Source organism: Moschus berezovskii, chromosome 2 (assembly GCF_049115385.1).
Source record: "Moschus berezovskii isolate FMDL1 chromosome 2, NW_MosBer_1.0, whole genome shotgun sequence".
Classification (NCBI taxonomy): Eukaryota; Metazoa; Chordata; class Mammalia; order Artiodactyla; family Moschidae; genus Moschus; species Moschus berezovskii.
In genome coordinates this window covers 116,318,402-116,340,576 of record NC_142461.1, presented here as the reverse complement: position 1 = coordinate 116,340,576, position 22,175 = coordinate 116,318,402, and the positions used below count along the sequence as shown (strand labels likewise).

General features: G+C 40.8%; 1 protein-coding gene across 1 annotated transcript in view; it reads left to right on the top strand.

Moving 5' to 3' along the window:
• Positions 1–1,159: 1,159 nt before the first annotated feature.
• SP3 (Sp3 transcription factor) overlaps positions 1,160–22,175 on the top strand; it is a 60,752-nt gene continuing 39,736 nt past the window's right edge. The window contains exons 1-4 of the mRNA XM_055398941.2: positions 1,160–1,298; positions 1,928–2,064; positions 2,562–2,696; positions 10,084–11,443. Coding sequence (XP_055254916.1) covers positions 1,292–1,298; positions 1,928–2,064; positions 2,562–2,696; positions 10,084–11,443 — 1,639 coding nt within the window. The 5' untranslated portion in view covers positions 1,160–1,291. The remainder of the gene's footprint in view (positions 1,299–1,927; positions 2,065–2,561; positions 2,697–10,083; positions 11,444–22,175) is intronic.

The window sequence follows — 22,175 nt, the reverse complement described above, 5'->3', positions numbered from 1 at the left end:
GTGTGTAATAGGCAGAGATGTCTCTTGGCAAAACATGCACAGATAAAATTGAGGATTTCTCCTACCCAGGATGACATCAAGATATCACGGATGGCAAAGAGCAAAGGTGTATTAACCTAGTCAGTAAGTGAAACGAGATTTTAAATGAATGGTCCAAGAAAAAAAAACACGTCATTGAGATTCACTATTTTAAAAATGTTGGCAATTATTTCTGGGCTTTTTCAGATATTTCACTTGCTACCAAGACGATTAAATAATGTTTGTGCAACAAAATGATTATGTGACTGCATTTTAAGGATTCTGCCCTTTTGAATATATACACTATATGCTAAGTGAAATATACTTGTCTGTTTCAGTGCCACTGGCCAGAATGAAAGCTCTATCTGTGAGGTGAATTAAGATTCCTGTTTAAAATGCCTGCTTCCAGGGTACGTAAAAGTGGAAGAGTCTGGAAACCAGGGGCAAAGGGCGATGAGAACGAGGTGGCTCATACTGAATCTAAGAGCTGAACGTGTGTGAGAGAAAATCCTCCTCCAGCCTCGGAGGGGGTGTCTCCCCCAATACCAGCTCCCTCCCCCCGGGCTCGCGGGGCGGGCCCGGTTTGCTCAGTAGCAGCAGCGGCCGCAGCAGCAGCCCCGGGGCTGAGCGGCAGCGGCCTCCCGGCAGCGAAGGGAAGCGGCGGCTCGGAGAGCGAGAGGCCCTGGGGAGATCCGGCTACTGCCAGGATGGAGGAAGCGCCGAGTGGAGCCCGAGGCTTCGGGGACGGGATCTCCTCCCCAGCTCAGCTCCCCCACGGCTTGCCGGGGCGTGCTCCGAGCGCCGACAAGGTGGAAGAGGCCTGCGTTTCGCCCTGGCAGCGGCAGCCGACGAACGAGGCGGGCACAGCGGGGTAACAGGCTAGCTTTGGCCGCTCTCGGGAACCTACGCCGCCGCGGCCGCTCATTGTCTCTCCCCTTCCACCCGGGGGGCAAACAGGAAGCGTGCCGCCAGGCCGAGTGACGGACGGGCGTCTGGGCCAATGAGAGCTGGCGACGAAGAGCGTGATGGCAAATGAGCGCGGAGAAGAGGGGCGGAACTTCCGGGCGGGCTGTCACCCTCTTCCCCCCTTTTGGGCTGGAGGCTCCACCTTTTGTGTTTCCCGCACAGTCAATCAAAATAGGAAAAAAAAATCCCCGGACCGCTCCGGCCGTGTCCGCCGCCGCTTCCCGCATCCTCTCCCGCCGCCGCCGCCTTCGCTCCTCACCATGTGTAAGGCGGCGGGGAGCCCCGCCTGAGGTGCCCTAAACACACTATGACCGGTACGTAAAACCGAGAGAGCAACCCCTGCTGCTGCTGCTGCCGCTGCCGCCGCCTCCAACAGCCAGCCGGGGGCTGCCGCCGCCGGCCCCCGGCCCCCTCTGTGCGACCGAGTGTCTGTGAGAGGCAGAAAGCCGCAATCCCCTCCGCCGCCCTCCCCTCCCCGCCAGCTACCGTCCACCCTTCAAGCCCCCAGCAACGCAGTGTCCGCGCCGGGCCCGGGGCGGGCGGCCCGGTCCGCCGGGAGCGCATCCCCCTGTGTGCGGGCGCGGGCGGCGGGCGGGCGGCCGTGTGAGTGACTGACGGTGCGAGAGGAGCGAGCGCGAGTGAGAGCGAGCGGCGCGAAGGGAAAGGGGAGGAGAGGAGAGGAGAGGGGGCAGGGGCAGCGCGGGGAGGAGGAGGAGGAGGGAAAGAGGAGGAGGAGGAGGGTTGCAGGCAGCGGCGGGCGGGGGCAGCAGCAGGAGGGGAGGAGGGAGCCGCCGCCGCCGCCGCCGCCGCCGGGGGGCGGGTGGGGGAGGGGGAGGGGACTCGGCCCGGGCTTCGGGAGTAATTTCGCCTCGGCCCGCGGGCCCCCTCCCTCTCCTCCACCCGCCTTCCTCCCCACCCCCACCCCCCCGCGCTGTGCCTGCAGCTCCCGAAAAGCCCGTGAAACAAGAGGAAATGGCTGCCTTGGACGTGGACAGCGGCGGCGGCGGCGGCCACGGCGAGTATCTGCAGCAGCAGCAGCAGCAGCACGGAAACGGCGCGGTGGCGGCGGCGGCGGCCCAGGTGAGGAGCGGCGTAGCCCCGGCCCGGCTCCCCCCTCGCGCCGCTTTCTCCTCCCCTCGCCTCTCCCCTCCCTCCGCGCCTCTCTCCTCCCCTCCCCCCGCCCCGGGAGCTGCCCGCCCGAGGCGCCAACGCTCCGACCCCGCCCGCGCGCCCCCGCCCGCCGCCTTTTTGTGTGAGAGTGAGTGTGTGTCTGTGTGTGCGCGCGCGCGCGCTTGTGAGCGGGTGTGCGCCCTCCCGGGGGTGGGTTCCGGGCGGAAGGTGCAGGCCCGGCGCGCGGGCCGCCGCCCGCCTTCCCGCGGACGGTGGGGCCGGGGTGCGTGCGAGCGGGAGGGCGCGAGCCGGAGCCGAGCCGGAGGAGGAGGAGGAGAGCGCAGGCTGGCGCTCGCGCGGGCGCTGCCTGCGAGGCCGGAGTCGCACTTCCTGTGCGAGCGGCGGCCCGGCCCTAACCGCCACCCCCTCCCCCTGTCTCCCTCTCTGAACCCGCCCATCGGGGGTAGGACGCTCAGCCGTCACCGCTCGCTCTGCTGGCCGCTACCTGCAGCAAGATAGGGCCGCCATCGCCGGGCGACGACGAGGAGGAGGCGGCCGCCGCAGCCGGGGCCCCCGCCGCCGCCGCCGCCGCCGCAGGAGCGGTAAGTCTCGCGCGTGCGGCCCGCCCCCGCCGAGGCCCGGGGCCCGCCATCCGGGGCCCGCGGCGCGCCCGCCCGCCCTCCAGGCCTCCCCGGCGCCCGCGCCTGCCGCGAGACGCGCGGCCGGGGCACCCTTTCCTGCTCTTTGGCGTGCTTGGTTTGGATCAGAAGCCAGCCCAGGTTTTCTCTAAATTGTCACTGCAGCACCTCCATCCACATTCACTACAAAATGAAGTCTGAGAGGGTGGGGGTAGAGGCCTCCAAAATGGATGTTTGAGCAATTCATATCAGTGCTGAAAACTCCTTCGCCGAACGCTACAAAAATTTCAAGCACAGCCTATCGGCCATAGATAGTATCAACTAGAGAGCCAGTGTCTTTAGCTTCTAGTGTTTTTTGGACTCGGAGCTTTTTCTGCTGGGAGTTACTCGATCTTACTGACTTAAATGTTAATTTTTTTTTCCTTAAAGGAATGAAGGTTTGCTCTTTAAGCTACTCTTTTGTATACAGGAATGAACACCTTTTGAGTGCTTAATGGCCATTCCAAATGATCGAATTTTAGTTTTTGCAGGCTACTTAAATTTGCAGTAATTGCTCTTAAATGGAGTTTAAGTGATCGTTGGAATCGGTGAAGTTATTTAGATAATATTTTGGCTTTTGAAGTTGAATAAGAAGAAACAGAAGTACGTATAAGGAATTATATTTACATGAATGCTAATGAATACCACGCTTACGGTTGAATTTGGTTGGCAAAGCTATATTTTCATTTATTGTGGTTGCTAGTCTGATGGAATGTGGTGGGATTCTTTTTGGGTTTTTAGTTTGTCTGGGGCAGGGGGAGGAGCTGGTCAGAGTTGGAGGAGGGCTTAATACAAATGAGCTAGAAACAGTTTTTTAAGATTATTGTGAAGTTTACATTCATGTTGTTGCATTAGTTTAACATGTAGATGTGTTCACTTATTAAAATAATTGAAACCGCTTACATTATTGTGTGTGTTTTTTTTTAATGTGGATTATAGGAATTGGTCTGTGTTGTAATATTTTGAATTGTCACTTTAGACGAAAAAGTTTGTTGTAGTCTGCAGGAAATTCTTAGTATTCCAAGACATTAAACGTGAAGCCGTTGTTCAGATGAATAATTATTGTTAAATATTGTATTTGTAATTTTAATGCTTGAAATTATACTGTAGAGGGATGTGAATAGATATACTGACCTAAAAGTATGATTTTAGGTATTGTTCTTTTGTAACCAGGTTGAAATGTAAAGGCATAAAATTGTGTATATGAGATGCATTGTTATTTTAAACAAATTTATGAGTTGGTAAACCTCTTTTATGAACTATGTCCCTTTAGGCCCACAGTGCCAAAAAAAAAGTTAAAAACACTGCATGAGTAAAATTGCAAGGCAGATTGTTTCTACTTACCTAAGTATTTCAAATAAGAACAAAAAACTTTTTGTAACTGCAGCTTAACCAAATTTAGATACCAGCTCAGTGATTGGGGGAGGAGAGAAGTGAAGGAGGAAGTTAAGAGGAGAATATATGTGTATATATATGTATGTAAGTATAACGGGAGGAATAGGATACTGTCTCCAGCCTTAGCCTATTGTGGCCATAGACTTGTAGGGAAGTTGTTTCCCTGCCTCTTCAGCTCCTCCTCTGAACTACCAAATCTCTACTGACATCACATTTCCCGCCAGATGAACATGAACCACAATCAGTCTAAGCACTTTTTCTTTGTATGTTTGGTATCTGTGCATAGAATTTTTCACTGAGTAAAAATTAGTATGACTGTCTTGAGTGTGTTTGCCTTAGCAAATGGGAAAATTATTTTCCTAGTTCAAAAATGAATTTTAGATATGGACATCTCAGTAGATAAGAAAAAATATTTTGTAAGTGATTTCATAGGAGTTTTCCCCACTTTAAAAATGTGCTTGGATATTGTGACTTTTCTCAAATTACTAGGAATTATGAGAGGTTTACAGAGAGCTTTTGTAGGTGTGCTCTCTAAAAACTTTATTTTGGGTTTGTTTAGTATTTATAGAAAAGTTGCAAAGATAGAACTGAAAGTTACCTTTTATCCTTCACCCAGTTTCCTCTAATATTGATATAACTAACCAGGGTTCATTTGTCAAAACTAGAAAATTAACATTGCTAGTGTTATTAACTATAGACTTTTTTCTGATATCACTTCATTTTCTGTTTTAGGATCCAGTTCAGGATACCACATTGCATATAATATTATTGTATTTAAGGTCAAGTGGCAATACACAACTTTCTACTTAAAACTTTTTTAAATGCAACTTTATACTAATTTGATATTTTAGGATTGAAGGGGCATTGAAAAACCAATAGCTGAACTACAGACTTGCTTTACATATTTTCAGTTTAGAATTTGTTATGATTTGTGTTCATCCTGGATCCTGGCCAAGAATTTTTGGCACCCTCAGTATAGTGCTGAATAGGACTAGTCACAAAGCGGTCTCACCTGTTAAGGTCCCACAGCATAGACTCTCAAAATTGATTTGATGGCAAGATTTTTATGTTTTTTTATTTAAAGTTGTATAGTTTTAGTAGTAAATCAAGAAATAGAAAAGGAAGAACTTTATTAGTTTTAGTAGTAAATCAAGAAATAGAAAAGGAAGAACTTTATGAGGTATTAACTCATCCAGTTTACATTTGTGTGAACCTGTGAATTACTCATTTGCACTTTAGTATTAATAAGCTGTGTAAGTAAGCGTTATGAAAGACATTGCCTAAATTTTAGTTTAACTTGTAATGTTTCATTTATTACATAAATGTTTGTGAACTACAAAGTGAATAATAACTTATTATATAAAAAAGGTTATTTTGACTGTTACTTCAGATAAGGCTTACACTATCATTGTAAGGAGTTCATTGGGTAGTCAATTTTATATTTGTAGTCTATGTTCTTTACTGTTCTCTTTGAAGATTTTAAGAAACTTCAGTACTTGCCCTAGAATGGTTCTTGTTTGTTTCCCACCTTAGCTTCACACTTGTTTCCAGTTACTCTTTTCTTCCCTGTTTCTGGCTTTTGTAAAGCCATTTGTGGGAACTGAGGAGTTATTAATCCTTTCCAGATGAGATGTAGTAAGTTAGTATGAGTTTTTCCTTTTTTCCTTTACACAGGTATTACCTGAACAGATAACTTCTTGGATTTCCCCCTCTCCACCGTGTGTCGTCCCCCCCGCCCCGCCTTATGCCTGGTGGTGGAGAATGCCCTTGAAATGAATTTTGTAATAATGGCCTGGGGCTGCTGTTGGTTGTGGTCTTGTTTTTAACCGTGTGATTATGTGTTTGTATACAGAGGGAGACTTGGACTACCTTCAGTTACAACGTTTTAAATAATGCCAGTGTCCATGTTAATTGGTGTTTTGTCAGTAAGAATGTTAGAATTACTGAGAGAAACACGATTTTTCTCTTAGTATGTAAGCTTAATGTTGAGGGTAATCTTGACCCCAAACCAAATACTAATTCTTGCCTGGGTTATGTGTTTTTTATGTTTCTCTGTTTATACTGTTTCTAGTAGTCTAACATCAAACATTCTTACAACTTGTTAATTTTTTTTTTGGTCTCAGCTGCTCTAGTTTATTTATTTTGCTGGTATGCTACTGATGAAATTTCTGTTAAAAATGAATCATCTTTGTAGTCTTTGTGGTTTTGAAACATTTGAGGCATAGTCTTTGTGGAGTTGATTTAAAACTGGTATACAATTTTTCATTGAAGACACTAATATCTCAAGATCAGTTTTATTGATCCATTTTTCCCTATCATTTTCTTTGCAATTATTTTAAAGTAAAATATTTTTATTTACTTAAAAAATATTTATTGATCTTTCTGCTAGGCACAGTTAGACGTTCTTCAAATCTGTCCCATAATCGTAGTCATCGTAAGGATACTTTGGGATTATATAGTGCTTTACAGTTTACAAAGCTTAACACTTTCTTTAGGCTTTTATGACCCTGCAAGGTAATATTTTTCCCATAAGGAAATTGAGTCCTGATCTAAATCACCTGTAATTCTAGGTGATTATAGAATAGCTAGGGCTGGAACCCAGTTTTGAATTTTTTTCTTTCCTTGTGCAATATACTCCTTTCCTCTAAGCATTTGATGTCTTAGCTTAAATCATGAACATCCAGTATTTTTCTGTTGCAGTGTTCATAAATATTTTTTATATATGTTTTACCTTAGATTTACTCAAAAGTTCAAATACATCATTTTAGCCTAGGTTTGGGGACTTTCCTTTAATTATTGGCCTGCGTTGTTGGAAAAAGTACTATAGTTTCCTTAGTTTCTGGAGAAGGGGGTGATTGCGTAGTATGTCATCTGAATAGTTGTATTTAATTTCAAGGAATTTCTTGAACTAGAAAGCTGTTCACTGATGGTTTAATACCTGTTCTTATAAAGATTTTGTTAAAAGAAATACTCAGATGGCATCAATTTTAAGGATGAAAAGGGACAACATGCCAGTACAGTTGTTCCTCTTCTTTGTGGGTTCTGAATCCTTGGAGGTCTGCTTGTTGTATCTCACTTTATGTAAGGGAATTGAGCATGGGGGATTTTGGTATCCTCAGAGTCCTGGAACCAATCCCCTGTGGATACCTAGGGTTAGCAGTATTGTAAAATTAACTTGTATGTGAGGTATCTTCTTTGATGTAAGCTGAAAAATGATATATATAATGTTGGTCAGAAAAAATTCAAGTTCGATTCCCCAAAGAATAACCTTAAGAAAATAAGAGTTGGATTTGAAATACTATACTTTAGATTTCAGTGTGAATGTCTTTAGTTTAAAATGCTAAGAGACTGAAATGAAATGTAAATTGTTACTCTAATCCTGGGAAAGATGACTTAAGCTTGTAGTTTCTATACCAGGTTGAATTTGAAGAATGATACATGACTTTATGTCCACTGCTTCATTTTAACTATGTGACTTTAATGTCTACTGTTTCATTTCAACAGTTTAAGTTTGATAAGTTTAAATGTTTGTGTTTAAAAGATAGATCATTATTCTAGTTCAAGCCTGGACATTTGTACTTGGTCCCACAGTTTCTGTGACTTTTTTGTCTTCAGCCTTTCAGTCTCCTTCACTAGGTCTTAGTTTGCCTTTATAAAACACAGATCTGATTGCACCACTCACTCTCCTCAAAACCTTTTATAGCTTTCATTCACTATCTGCAGGATAAAGTCCAAACTCCTTAGTATGATCTATGGAGCCATTTACTACAGGACCTGATAAAAACGTCTAGTCCTGTTCCCCATTATTTTGTTCTATGAATAGGAGTCTTTTCTGGATTCTCTCTTCAACTCCAAACTATACATTTTTTTTTGAAGTTTCTTTTTGTCTGTGAGTTAATTATTTCTATATCTTAATTCCTATATCTCTGCTTCCTAACTGCCTGCAGTGAAATCTTAAATTTTATTCACGATTACCTAAAAAATCTCTTCTGTGAAGTCTTGTCTTTTTTCATTTTTCTATTTCCCCAAAGTGTTTTGATCCTGTGCATAGTGTACACCACTATTCACATAGTAGTATCATGTATGTATATGTCTGGTTGGAAAGATAGTGAATCACTTGAAGATAAAGATTGTTATCTCATGGGCTTATTTATGGTTATTTCGTCTTGGCAGATATGGTCAAATATTTTGAATTGAGTCATTAAACTGTGGTTCCTCCATTGAAATATGCATTTCAGCTGTGTGTGCACATGAAAATTAGGTAGTGAGTCTCTATAAAAAATCGAAAGTTTTTCTGGTTCTATAATATTTGTATTAAATTTTGTGGAGTGGTTTATTTTGAGAGACTACTATTTGTCTTCACTATTGTCTTTAATGGTCACAGACCGCCCCCCCCCTCCCCGCCAACTGCTTTGAGAAGATGATGAAAATTGAGATACTCTCTCTCCACTCCCAGCCCCGTCCTTCCAATTGAACTATCTATCTCAAAAAGTTGATATGCTGTTTTAGAGGATTCAGAGATGCTTTGAATCCCAGGCATGGATCCCAGGCATGGATTGTACATTGAGAATTCTGGTTTAGATATGTTCATGTTCTCATCGTCTAGTGATGTGTGGAGTTACAGGAAATCACATACAGATCTAGAAGGAAATGGGGTAGGGGTGGCATTATTTTGATGGTGATTAATTCATATAGGTCTCATTCCCTGTGTGTTTACCCTTGGTCTTAGAGATAGTATGGTATAGAATTTAAAGGCATGGATTCTGGAGTTAGACTGACTTAGTTTTAAATCCTGTTTTGGACATTTGATAGCTGTCTGATTTTGTCTCTCAATTTTGTCATCTGTGATATGGGGATAATCATACTACCTCATAGAATAGTTGTAAGCAATAGATAAATCTTACAAATCCCTATCATGGTACTTGGCATATAAAAGAATGGCTCAAATGTTAGATGTTACTGTTGTTATTCCCTTAAAAAATTTACCCTTTGACATTGATATGTTGGGTTTTATTACTTTGTACTTTCCTACTTTGATATTTTTCTAGTCTTGTCTAATTCATAATGGAGATGATACCTGAAATTCTAGCAGATAACAGAACTGCAAAATATAATGGCTAGTATCCTACGGCAAACTTAAAGAGAAATAGTAGGTAAAGTAGCAATCCTCTAGCTTTTAGATTCTAGAAAAACCTTTTAGATGGACTGACTTTGCAGTGTGGTCACAGGGCAATAACCTTTCCTCATTAAAAATTTTTAAGGTCTCATGTTTTTTTAGTAGTTGATGCAAAAGTAAAGAATTTGATGCCTCAGTAAAGGAATCACCCACATCCTGTATTTACTCTGGAGTACCTTACTACATGCCATGAAAGAATAGCTTTAATTGTTTGGTTTAAAGTTGATAGTAATAATACACAAATCTTATTTCTGATTCTAGGAACTGATGACACTGCTCTAATAATGTTTCTTTTTAGTACACAAATATGATGCACCTGATTTAGTGATACGTTTTTAGTGGGTTTTATACTTCTTGAACTCTCTTCCGTGTTTGAGGTATATTTGGTTTGAGCCATTCATAATCTTTTCTACCTATTTCTACTTCTATTTTTAACTGTATAGCATCAGAGAGATCGTAGATGAGGGATTGGAAAAGTCAATTTGTAGTCATAAAATAAAGAGTATTCTAATTGAACATTTTTCCTGCTCAAATAGCCTGGGTTATCTTAGCAATAACTAGCAAAATTGAAAATGATAATTATCATAGTTTATATAATACTTCTGTATTTGAGCTCTGTTGTGTTACTAAGAGAACTTTTCAGGTGATAAGATTTTTTATCAGTTTTTAAAGTCTTTTGAGAATTGGATTAAATATACCACAAATACATATCACATAACATTTTCTGTTTTCTTCATTCAGACAGGTGATTTGGCTTCTGCACAGTTAGGAGGAGCACCAAACCGATGGGAGGTTTTGTCAGCCACACCTACAACTATAAAAGATGAAGCTGGCAATCTAGTACAGATTCCAAGTGCTGCTACTTCCAGTGGGCAGTATGTCCTTCCCCTTCAGAATTTGCAGAATCAGCAAATATTTTCAGTTGCACCAGGATCAGATTCATCAAATGGTACAGTGTCCAATGTTCAATATCAAGTAATACCACAGATTCAGCCATCAGATGGTCAGCAGGTTCAGATTGGTTTCACAGGCTCTTCAGATAATGGGGGTATAAATCAAGAAAGTGGTCAAATTCAGATCATTCCTGGCTCTAATCAAACCTTGCTTGCCTCTGGAACACCTCCTGCTAATATCCAGAATCTCATACCACAGACTGGTCAAGTCCAGGTTCAGGGAGTTGCAATTGGTGGTTCATCTTTTCCTGGCCAAACCCAAGTAGTTGCTAATGTGCCTCTTGGTCTTCCAGGAAATATTACCTTTGTACCAATCAATAGTGTCGATCTAGATTCTTTGGGACTCTCGGGCAGTTCTCAGACAATGACTGCAGGCATTAATGCTGATGGACATTTGATAAACACAGGACAAGCTATGGATAGTTCAGACAATTCAGAAAGGACTGGTGAGCGGGTTTCTCCTGATATTAATGAGACTAATACTGATACAGATTTATTTGTGCCAACATCCTCTTCATCACAGTTGCCTGTTACTATAGATAGTACAGGTATATTACAACAAAATACAAATAGCTTGACTACTACTAGTGGGCAAGTCCATTCTTCAGATCTTCAGGGAAATTATATCCAGTCGCCTGTTTCTGAAGAGACACAGGCTCAGAATATTCAGGTTTCTACAGCACAGCCTGTTGTACAACATCTGCAACTTCAAGAGTCTCAGCAGCCAACCAGTCAAGCCCAGATTGTGCAAGGTATTACACCACAGACAATCCATGGTGTGCAAGCCAGTGGTCAAAATATAACACAACAGGCTTTGCAAAATCTTCAGTTGCAGCTGAATCCTGGAACCTTTTTAATTCAGGCACAGACAGTGACCCCTTCTGGACAGATAACTTGGCAAACATTTCAAGTGCAAGGGGTTCAGAACTTGCAGAATTTGCAAATACAGAATACTGCTGCCCAACAAATAACTTTGACGCCTGTTCAGACACTCACGCTTGGTCAAGTTGCAGCAGGTGGAGCCTTGTCTTCAACTCCAGTTAGTCTGAGCACTGGTCAGTTGCCAAATCTACAGACAGTTACAGTAAACTCTATAGATTCTACTGGTATACAGCTACACCCAGGAGAGAATGCTGACAGTCCTGCAGGTGAGTCTTCTAAGTCATGTCATGCCATAGATAAGTTCACCGATATGTTAATATGTAGGGAAATTTTTTCCTCTAAGTGTTTATCAGAATCTGGCTATCTTTAAAGATGATACATTTCCCTGTGTCTGTATAAAAAATCAACATCAAAATGTGTTCTGAATTGTTCTTCATTGAAAGATGATAGTTTTTGTAAGTCAAGGATTTATTTCTCTGTTACACCAGTTACATTTGTTGTTTCTTATCACTCCTTTTTATGTATTTTCTTAACATCTGATTGGTACTCTCAAGCATCACAGAATTTTTATTTGGCAGGTAAGGTGTCTTGGCTGTCTTTGGTATGATGTAAATTATATGTTTTATGCATTTTTATTTGGTTGGGCAATCAGACTGGCATAGTGAAAATGTACTGGGAGTAGGTAGTGTTCACGCTGTCTCACTCCAGCTAGCTGTGTGGTTGTGGCTAGGTTACTTTTGCTCTTACAAACTCAGTTTTCTCATCATGTAAAATGTGCTTGTTGGACTATGTAACTATGTCTAGGGTACCTTGTATACCTAAAATTCTTCAGTTCTGTGATAATTTATTCTTACAAGTGTGAAGTAGGTCCTAAACATAGGTGTGCTAGATACGTTATCATTGATAGTAGGGGTAGAAATTTCACAAGTGTCCTCTGTTTTGTAAGAATGAAATAATACAGTTTGAAAAGAGATAGTATAATCATTACTTTAGTAATGTTATTTACTTAGTATTTTATTGAATGTTTTGTTATACTCTAGATTCTTTCACTCTTATTTTGTTGTTTTGACCCTTTCAAATTCAAGCTGGAAACTTTAATTTACTGAATTAATGGTATTACCCTCTTTCTTTAGAGAAATTTGTAATATGTACACAGAAAATTGGGTTTCCCAGGTGACTCAGTGGTAAAGAATCCACCTGCCAATGCAGGAAACCCGGGTTTGATCCCTGGGTTGGGAAGATCCCCTGGAGGAGGAAATGGCAACCCACTCCAGTATTCTTACCTGGAGAATCCCATGGACAGAGGATCCTGACAGGCATAGGGTTGCAAAGAGTTGGATACAGCTGAGCAACTGAGCACACACATGCACACAGAAAATTGGCATTGTCCTGAAGTCTCCATGTGTTCTTAGGAAGCCTTTAATTGCATTTAAGCCTTCTGAAGCTGTGGTTTAAAGCTGCATTCTAAAGTGTGGTCTGTGGACCACTGAGGATTCCTGAGACCCTCTCAGAGGTCCTTGATGTCAAACTACTTTTCATAATAATAGTAAAATTATTTGCCTTTTTTGTTGTGTTGACATTTTCACTGATAGTTGCTAAAACTGTTGTATCTTAGCACAAATCAAAGCTATGATGATAAACTGTACTAGTAGCAGTATTCTTTATGACCATCCACTTGGAGTTAACGAAAAATGCTGGTTTCACTGAACAATAACGTTGATGAACACATCAAAAGAGTTATTTTCACTAAATCTTGACCCTTGAATGTTGCATGTCCTTTTTAAAATAATAGCTTTATTGAAATATAATTCACATATTATAAAAGTCACTGTTTAAAGTATGCAATTTAGTGGTTTCTAATACAGGGACAGACTTGTCCAACCATCACCAGTGTATAATTTTAGAGCATTTTCACCACCACCCCCAAACCCCATACCCATTAATAGTCACTCCATATTCCCCCATTCCCTTATCCCCCAGCAACCACTAATCTACTTTCTGTCTCTTTGGATTTGCCTATTATATCTTAGCAGTAGAGTCATACAATACATGGCTTTCTGTTTCTGACTTTTTGCATATTTTCAGGCTTCATCTGTGTTGTAGTCTTTACCAATACTTTGTTCCTTTTTGTGGTTGAATAATATTCCGTTGTAGGATATACCACATTTTGTTCACTTATCCATTGATTGACAGCATTTCCATTTTTTAGCTATCGAGAGAATGCTGCTATGAACATTTGTGTACAGTTTTTTGATGTGGACGTATGTTTGTTTCTTTTGGGTATATACTTAGGAGTGGAATTGCTAGATTGTATGTTTAACATTTTGAAGAACTGCCAAAATATTTTTCCAAAGTGACTGTATCATTTTACATTCTCACCAACAAAAGGGTTCCAGTTTTTCTACATCCCCACCAACACATCATTGTCCTTTTTGATTTTAGACAATGGGTGTGAAGTGGTATCTCATCGTGTTTCTGGTTTGTAGTTCCTGCTGCATGTTTTTGTAATATTCTTTGTGATAAAAGGGGAGCTGTACCTTAATAAAGCGCATACCAAAATAAGATGATTATATTTTAAAAACATAAATATATATTGTTTTCACCTGAGCAGTCATGTGAGTTGCAAGCTGAACTAGATGCTATTTTCAGAAAACACAATACTTGAAAGACTGTCAAACTGATTATTGAGTGACTCATGTATTTAAGTGACAGATATTTTCTAAAAAAATAAGTGAGCCTGTCCTTCAAAGGAAAAAAACCTATTTGCATCCAATGATAAAATTTGGACTTTCCAGTGAAAATAAGAATTTAGGAAAACTTGAATCTACTACTATGAACTTGATAATGTATTAATAATTACATTCTTTTCTGATGAGATGGACAGTGTTATATTAATAAATAGGATTGTTTGAATATTCTATTATAATGGAATATGCCAACATTTGCAAGATCTTTATGATAGTTCAGTGAACCAGTGGTTTTCAGTTGACCAACTTATGTTACAAATCATGCATGGGTGAAAGATAGACTAACAATAAGCATATGGAAAGCTTATCAATATGTTTTCAGATTCTATACTGCAACTGACATTTAAGAAACTGTCACTAGTCAGATTTGGTATAGCATCAAAGAAGAATATGCACATTTGGCTGAAAGACTATCAGATTACTTCTTCCTTTTCCAGCCATGTATCTTTGTGAGACTAGATATTCTTTATGTGCTTCAGCCCAAACCACGTGCTGCTGCAGACTGCAGAAGAAAATATGAAACTCCAGTTGTCTTCTTTTAGCCTAGATATTAAGGAGATTTGCAAAAATATAAAACATGGCCTTTCATTAACTTCTATATATATTTTGGGAAAATAGTTGTTTTTTACATAATAGTAATTTGTGTTAACATGTAATGGATTTATTGTTTTCAAATGAATTGAAACGTTAAAATTTTCTCTTTTAATTTCTGCCACAGTAAATATCAAAAAATGTATCATATATGAACAAAAGCTTTTTAGGGACCTCAGTAATATTTAAGAGTTTAAAAGGAGTCCTGAGACCAAAAAGTTTGAAAATACTGGTAGAATGACAGACTCCTGAAGACATAGATAGTTTTTAAAACCAGTTTTTAAAGCTTCCACAAAGTTAAAATTATGGAGATCTGTACATGTTAGAAAAACACCTCTGGATAATTTATCTGTGATTTTTGTGAATTTATATTGGTCATGAAATTAGATTGATATAAAGCAGTAAGTGCTGAGTAGTTTATTTCCAAAATAGTGTCAAAATAGTAGCACTGTTTGAATTAAGTGCAAAATTTTTAAGATGATAATTTAGTTTATTGAATGTTGGGCAAGAAAGAGTAAAATAAGCACTCCAGGAGGCCATTAAATTAGACTTTTCTCCCAATTTTAAAGGAATGAGAAAACAAAGAGAATGATAATGAAAATACTGCATAATACATTGTAGCATATTTAAAAATAAAAACCAAAAAATTGGAATTTGGGGATAATCTAGTAATAAAACTATTCCTTGGTATACTGTCTTTAATTGACAGAAAACTTGTAAGACGTGTTTTCTTATATGAATAATCGGTTAAAAAAAAAACTGTTAAAACATAGTATGGCCAGATGAACTGCTTAAATCTTTGATAGCATTGGTTTGCATTTTATTTTTGTTTAGTATGGAAACCATGAAACACATTTCCCAAATAAAGGGAACCACGCAGTTTCTTTTTTTAAAAAACCAGGGTTCTGGAATTTAATCATCTTTTTTTTTTTAAAATCTCCCCTTTAACAGAAATGACCTCCATTCTGACCTGTTTTAAGATGTGAATCTGATTCAGGGCCCCTCCTCATGAGGGGTATGTTTAGTGCTCTTTACCCCTTAGAAACCAAACCCATTTTCCTTGCAACATAGAACTCCCTGGGCCTGAAGCTGCAACCCCAGTGCCTCATTTTATTTTTGTTCCTGGCCCACTGAGAAACGCATGCTGTGTTTGAAATTTAATTTTTACTCTGTCTACCATTTGCTGTGTATATGAAACTGAATGAGAAGAGACAAAGTATAAATTTACTTTTGGAAATTACCTTTCCAACATCTTTCCTAGTCAGAAAATGTCTCCCAAATTAAGCCAAGGCTTAATCCAGTTTCTCAGATTTGAGTCCTGTCAGATTTTAACTTACCCTTTAAGACTGAGTATTATGTACATTTTAAAATATTGTCATAACTACACTGCTAGTAGTTTTTTTATCTTTAATTTTTTTATAATAGTTAATTTATTTTTGGTAGAGTGAACATGTCCATTAAGTATTTATGTCAGGAATTATATCCTATTTAATAATTTTTTGTTGTTTAGTTGCTCAGTTGTGTCTGACTCTTTGCGACCTCATGGACTGCAGCACACCAGACTTCCCTGTCCTTTACCATCTCCCAGAATTTGCTCAAACTCATGTCCATTGAGTTGGTGATACCATCCAACCATTTTGTCCTCTGCTGCCCCCTTCTCCTCTTACTCTTGATCTTTCCCAGCATTAGGGTCTTTTCTAATGAGTTGGCTCTTCACGTCTGGTGGCCAAAGTATTGGTGCTTCAGCATTAGTCCTTCCAGTGAATCCTCAGAGTTGATTTCCTTTAGAATTAACTGGTTTGGTCTCCTTGCTGTTCATGGAACTCTCAAGAGTCTTCACCAGCACCACAGTTCAAAGGCATCGATTTTTGGGTGCTCAGCCTTCATTATGGTCCACGACTCATATCTGTACATGACTACTAAGAAAACCATGAATTGACTATCTGGACATTTTTGGGGAAAGTGGTATTTCTGCTTGCTAATATGTCGTCTAGGTTTGTCATAGCTTTTATTCCAAGGATCAAGTGTCATTGAATTTCATGGCTGCAGTCACCATCTACAGTGATTTAGGAACCCAAGAAAATCTGTCACTGTTTCTCCTTTTTCCCGTCAGTTTGCCATGAAGTGATGGACTGGATGCCATGATCTTAGTTTTTTGAATGTTGAGTTTCAAGCCAGTTTTTTCACTCTCCTCTTTCACCCTCATCAAGAGACTCTTCAGTTCCTCTTCACTTTCTGCCTTTAGAGTGATATTTGCATATCTAAGGTGGTTCATATTTTCCCTAGCAATCTTGATTCTAGCTTTTGATTCATCCAGCTGGACATTTCACATGATGTATTTTGCATATAAGTTAAATAAACAGGGTGTCAGTATATAGCCTTGATGTACTCTTTTGCAAATTTTGAACCAGTCCATTGTTGTATGTCTGGTTCTAACTTCTTGGCCTGCATACAAATTTCTCAGGAGACAGGTAAGGTGGTCTGATACTCCTCTCTCTCAGAATTTTTCACGGTTTGTTGTGATCCACACCCTCAAAGGCTTTGGCAAAGTCAGTGAAGCAGATGTAGATGTTTTCTGGAATTCTCTTGCTTTCTCTATGGTCCAATGAATGTTGTCAATTTGATCTCTGCTTCCTCTTCCTTTTCTAAACCCACTTGTGCATCTGGAAGTTTTTGATTCACATACTGCTGAAGCCTAACTTGAAGGATTTTGAGCATAACTTTACTAGCATATGAAATGAGTGCAATTGTATGGTAGTTTGATCATTCTTTGACGTTGACCTTCTTTGGAATTGGAATGAAAACTGACCTTTTCCAGTCCTGTGCCTGCTACTGAGTTTTCCAAATTGGCTGACATATTGCGTGCAGCACTTTCACAGCATCATCTTTTAGGATTTTAAATAGCTCAGCTGGAATTCCATCACCTCCACCAGCTCTGTTTGTAGTAATGCTTCCTAAGGCACTTGCCACTCCAGGATGTCTGACTCTAGGTGAGTGACCACACCGTCGTAGTTATATCGGTCATTTCTTGTACAATTTTTCTGTGTATTTTTGCCACCTCTTTTTAATCTCTTCTTTTAGGTCCTTGCTGTTTCTGGCCTTTATCATGCCCATCCTTGTGTGAAATTTTCCCTTCATATCCCCAATTTTCTTGAGATCTCTAGTCTTTCCCATTCTGTTGTTTTCCTCTATTTCTTTGCATTGATCACTGAGGAAGGCTTTCTTCTTGCTATTCTCTGGAATTCTGTATTCAGTTGAGTATATTTTCCCCTTTCTCCTTTGTGTTTCACTTCTTTTCTTTTGTGAGGCCACCTCAGAAAATCATTTTGCTTTCTTTCATTTCTTTTTCTTTGGAATGGTTTTGATCACCGTGTCCTGTACACTGTTACCATCCTCCATCCATAGTTCTTCAGGCACTCTTATCTACCAGATCTAATTCCTTGAATCTATTCATCACCTCCACTGTATAATCATAAGGGATTTAGTTTAGGTCATACCTGAATGGCCTAGTGATTTTCCCAACTTTCTTCAGTTTAAGCCTGAATTTTGCAATAGAGCTCATGATATGAACCACAGCTCTTGGTCTTGTTTTTACTAACTGTATAGAGCGTCTCCATCTTTGGCTGCAGAGAATGGAATCAGTCTGATTTCGGTATTGACCATCTGGTGATGTCCTTGTGTAGAGTTTTTTCTTGTGTTGTTACAGGAGGGATATTTGCCATAACCAGTGTGTTCTCTTGACAAAACTGTTAGCCTTTGCCCTGCTTCATTTTGTACTCCAAGGACAGACTTGCCTGTTATTCCAGGTATCTCTTGACTTCTACTTTTGCATTACAGTCACTTATGATGAAAAGGACATCTTTTTTCAGTGTTAGTTTTAGAAGGTCTTCTAGGTCATTACAGAAATGTTCAGTTTCAGCTTTCTTCGTCATTAGTGGTTGGGGCATAGACTTGGATTACTGTGATGTTGACTTGGAGAGGAAATAAGATCATTCTGTTGTTTTTGAGATTGCACCCAGCTATGGATTTTGGACTCTCTTCACTTTGAGGGCTACTCTGTTTCTTCTATGGAATTCTTGCCCACAGTAATTGATAAAACGGTCATCTGAATTAAATTCACCTGTTGCCATCCATTTCAGTTCACTGATGCCTAAAATTTTGCTGTTCACTCTTGCCATTTCCTACTTGACCATGTCCAGTTTGCTTTGATTCATGGATGTCATATTGCAGGTTCCTATGCAATATTGTTCTTTACAGCTTTAGACTTTACTTTCACCACTAGACACACATCCACAACTAAGTGTCATTTCCATTTTGGCTCAGCGTCTTCATTCCTTCTGGAGCCGTTTCTCCACTCTTGCCCAGTAGCATATTGGATACCTGCCAACCTGGGGGGCTCATCTTCTGGTGTCATATATCATTTTGCCGCCTTTTCATACTATTTAGTACAGTTAAAAAGACCCCACATGAGAAAAAGCTGAGAGTCAAATTCATTGCTTAAAACCAGTGGCTGGAGTAGGCTTCCTTTTTGTAGCGGTGAGCTAAAAACAAAGTTGCAGGTTGTTATTCTAAAAGTCACAGTGACTTAGTTGTGTCCGACCCTGTGGACTGTAGCCTGCCAGGCTTCTCCGTCCATGGGATTTTCCAGGCAAGAATACTGGAGTTGGTTGCCATGCCCTCCTCCAGGGATCTTCCCACCTCAGGGGTTGAACCTGCATCCCTCATGTCTCCTGGATTGTGGGTGGGTTCTTTACCCATTGAGTCATCAGGGAAGGTCTGTTAGTCTAAGTTCAGTTCAGTTCAGTCACTCAGTTGTGACCGACTCTTTGCGATCCCATGAATCACAGCACGCCAGGCCTCCCTGTCCATCACCAACTCCCGGAGTTCACTCAGACTTAATGTCCATCGAGTCGGTGATGCCATCCAGCCATCTCATTCTCTGTCGTCCCCGTCTCCTCCTGCCCCTAATCCTTCCCAGCATCAGAGTCTTTTCCAGTGAGTCAACTCGTCGCATGAGGTGGCCAAAGTATTGCAGTTTCAGCTTTAGCATCAGTCCTTCCAATGAACACCCAGGATCGATCTCCTTTAGAATGGACTGGTTGGATCTCCTTGCAGTCCAAGGGACTCTCAAGAGTCTTCTCCAGCACCACAGTTCGAAAGCATCAATTCTTCGGCGATCAGCTTTCTTCACAGTCCAACTCTCACATCCATACATGACCACTGGAAAAACCATAGCCTTGACTAGACGGACCTTTGTTGGCAAAGTAATGTCTCTGCTTTTTAATATACTATCTAGGTTGGTCATGACTTTCCTTCCAAGCACAGTTGCACCCATCTCACACGCTAGTAAAGTCATGCTCTAAATTCTCCAAGCCAGGCTTTAGCAATATGTGAACCGTGAACTTCCAGATGTTCAAGCAGGTTTTAGAAAAGGCAGAGGAACCAGAGATCAAATTGCCAACATCTGCTGGATCATGGAGAAAGCAAGAGAGTTCCAGAAAAACATCTATTTCTGCTTCATTGACTATGCCAAAGCCTTTGACTGTGTGGATCACAATAAACTGTGGAAAATTCTGAAGGAGATGGGAATACCAGACCACCTGACCTGCCTCTTGAGAAACCTGTATGCAGGTCAGGAAGCTACAGTTAGAATTGGACATGGAACAACAGACTGGTTCCAAATAGGGAAAGGAGTCCGTCAAGGTTGTATATTGTCACCCTGCTTATTTAACTTACATGCAGTTAGTCTAAGGTTCAGTGTAAATGAGGCTGTACAAATCAGAGATGAGCAGAGGACATGGGAAATAGGACCCTAGCACAGTCTGTGGTCAGTTTCTGAACCAATCTGAGCCATTCAGCTATTCACTGGGTGTCTAGCTTTATGATATCCAGTACTATCTCTGAAGCCAATAAAAGAACTAAGTCTGCACTAGAGCTGGAAGGACTTGATGGAGACACTTGGAAGAATGGAGTTGTAATGCATAGAGAAAAATTTTACTCAATATATAAGTCTGAAACCAAAATTCCAAAGTAAGTGATGAAGGCAGAATCTATGACAGCCTGTAAAATCAACAATTAAGAGATGAATTCATGTACAACTGAAGAAAGATAATTTAAAAATCTGAAAAGCTGTCAGTGAGAAAAGGAAGCTGTAGCATCTTAGGAAAAAAGTTGTGAAACAGAGAAAGTAGATATGTAAAGGAAAAAGCCAGTAATCCTAGAAAGGAGAAACATATTTCATTGATTCTAAGACACATGATGTTTACCATGTTAACATTTCTGAGATCTTGAGTTTATCTTACAGACCATGACACGTCAGTGTTTTAATTTATAGTACTTTTTATTTTTTACTGGTAGTAGAATGTGTTCTTTGTTGTTCAGTTGCTCAGGTGTGTCTGACTCTTTGCAACCCCGTGGACTGCAGCACACTGGGCTTCCCTTTCCTTCACCATCTCCCAGAGCTTCCTCAAATTCATGTCCATTGAGTAGGTGATGCCATACAACCATCTTGTCCTTTGTCATCCCCTTCTCCTGCCTTCAATCTTTCCCAGTATCAGGGTCTTTTCTAATGAATCGACTCTTCACATTAGGTGGCCAAAGTATTGGAGCTTCAGCATCAGTCCTTCCAGTGAATCTTCAGGTTTGATTTCCTTTAGGATTGACTGGTTTGATTTCTTTTCAGTCCAAGGGACTCTCAAAGAGTCTTCTCCAACAACAGTTCAAAGCATCAATTCTTCGGCACTCAGCCTTCTTTTTATGGTCCAGCTCTCACTTCCATACATGATTATTGGAAAAACTGTAGCTTTGACTAGATGGACCTTTGTTTGCAAAGTAACGTCTCTGCTATTTAATAAGCTGTCTATGTTGGTCGTAAGTTTTCTTCAAAGGAGCAAGCGTCTTTTAATTTCATGGCTATAGTCACTATCTGCAGTGATTTTGGAGCCCAAAAAATAAAGTCTGTCACTGTTTCCCCTATCTATTTGCCATGAAGTGATGGGACTGCATGCCATGATCTTAATTTTCTGAATGTTGAGTTTTAAGCCAGCTTTTTCACTCTCCTCTTTCACTTTCATCAAGAGGCTCTTTAGTTTTTCGCTTTCTGTCATAAGGGTGGTGTCATCTGCATATCTGAGGTTATTGATATTTCTCCTGGAAATCTTGATTCCAGCTTGTGCTCCATCCGGAACACCATTTTTCATGATGTACTCTGCACATAAATAAGCAGGGTGACAATATACAGCCTTGATGTACTCCTTTCCCAATTTGGAACCAGTCTGTTGTTCCATGTCCAGTTCTAATTGTTGCTTCCTGACCTGCATACAGGTTTCTCAAAAGGCAGGTCAGGTGGTCTGTTATTCCCATCTCCTTCAGAATTTTCCACAGTTTATTGTGATCCACACAGTCAAAGGCTTTTGTAAAATCAATGAAGCAGAAATAGATGTTTTTCTGGAACTCTCTTGCTCTTTCGATAATCCAGTGGATGTTGGCAATTTGCTCTCTGGTTCCTCTGCCTTTTCTAAAACCAGCTTGAACGGTTCACGTATTGCTGAAGCCTGGCTTGGAGAATTTAGAGCATGACTTTACTAGCGTGTGAGATGAGTGCAATTATGTGGTAGTTTGAGCAGTCTTTGGCATTGCCTTTCTTTGGGATTGGAATGAA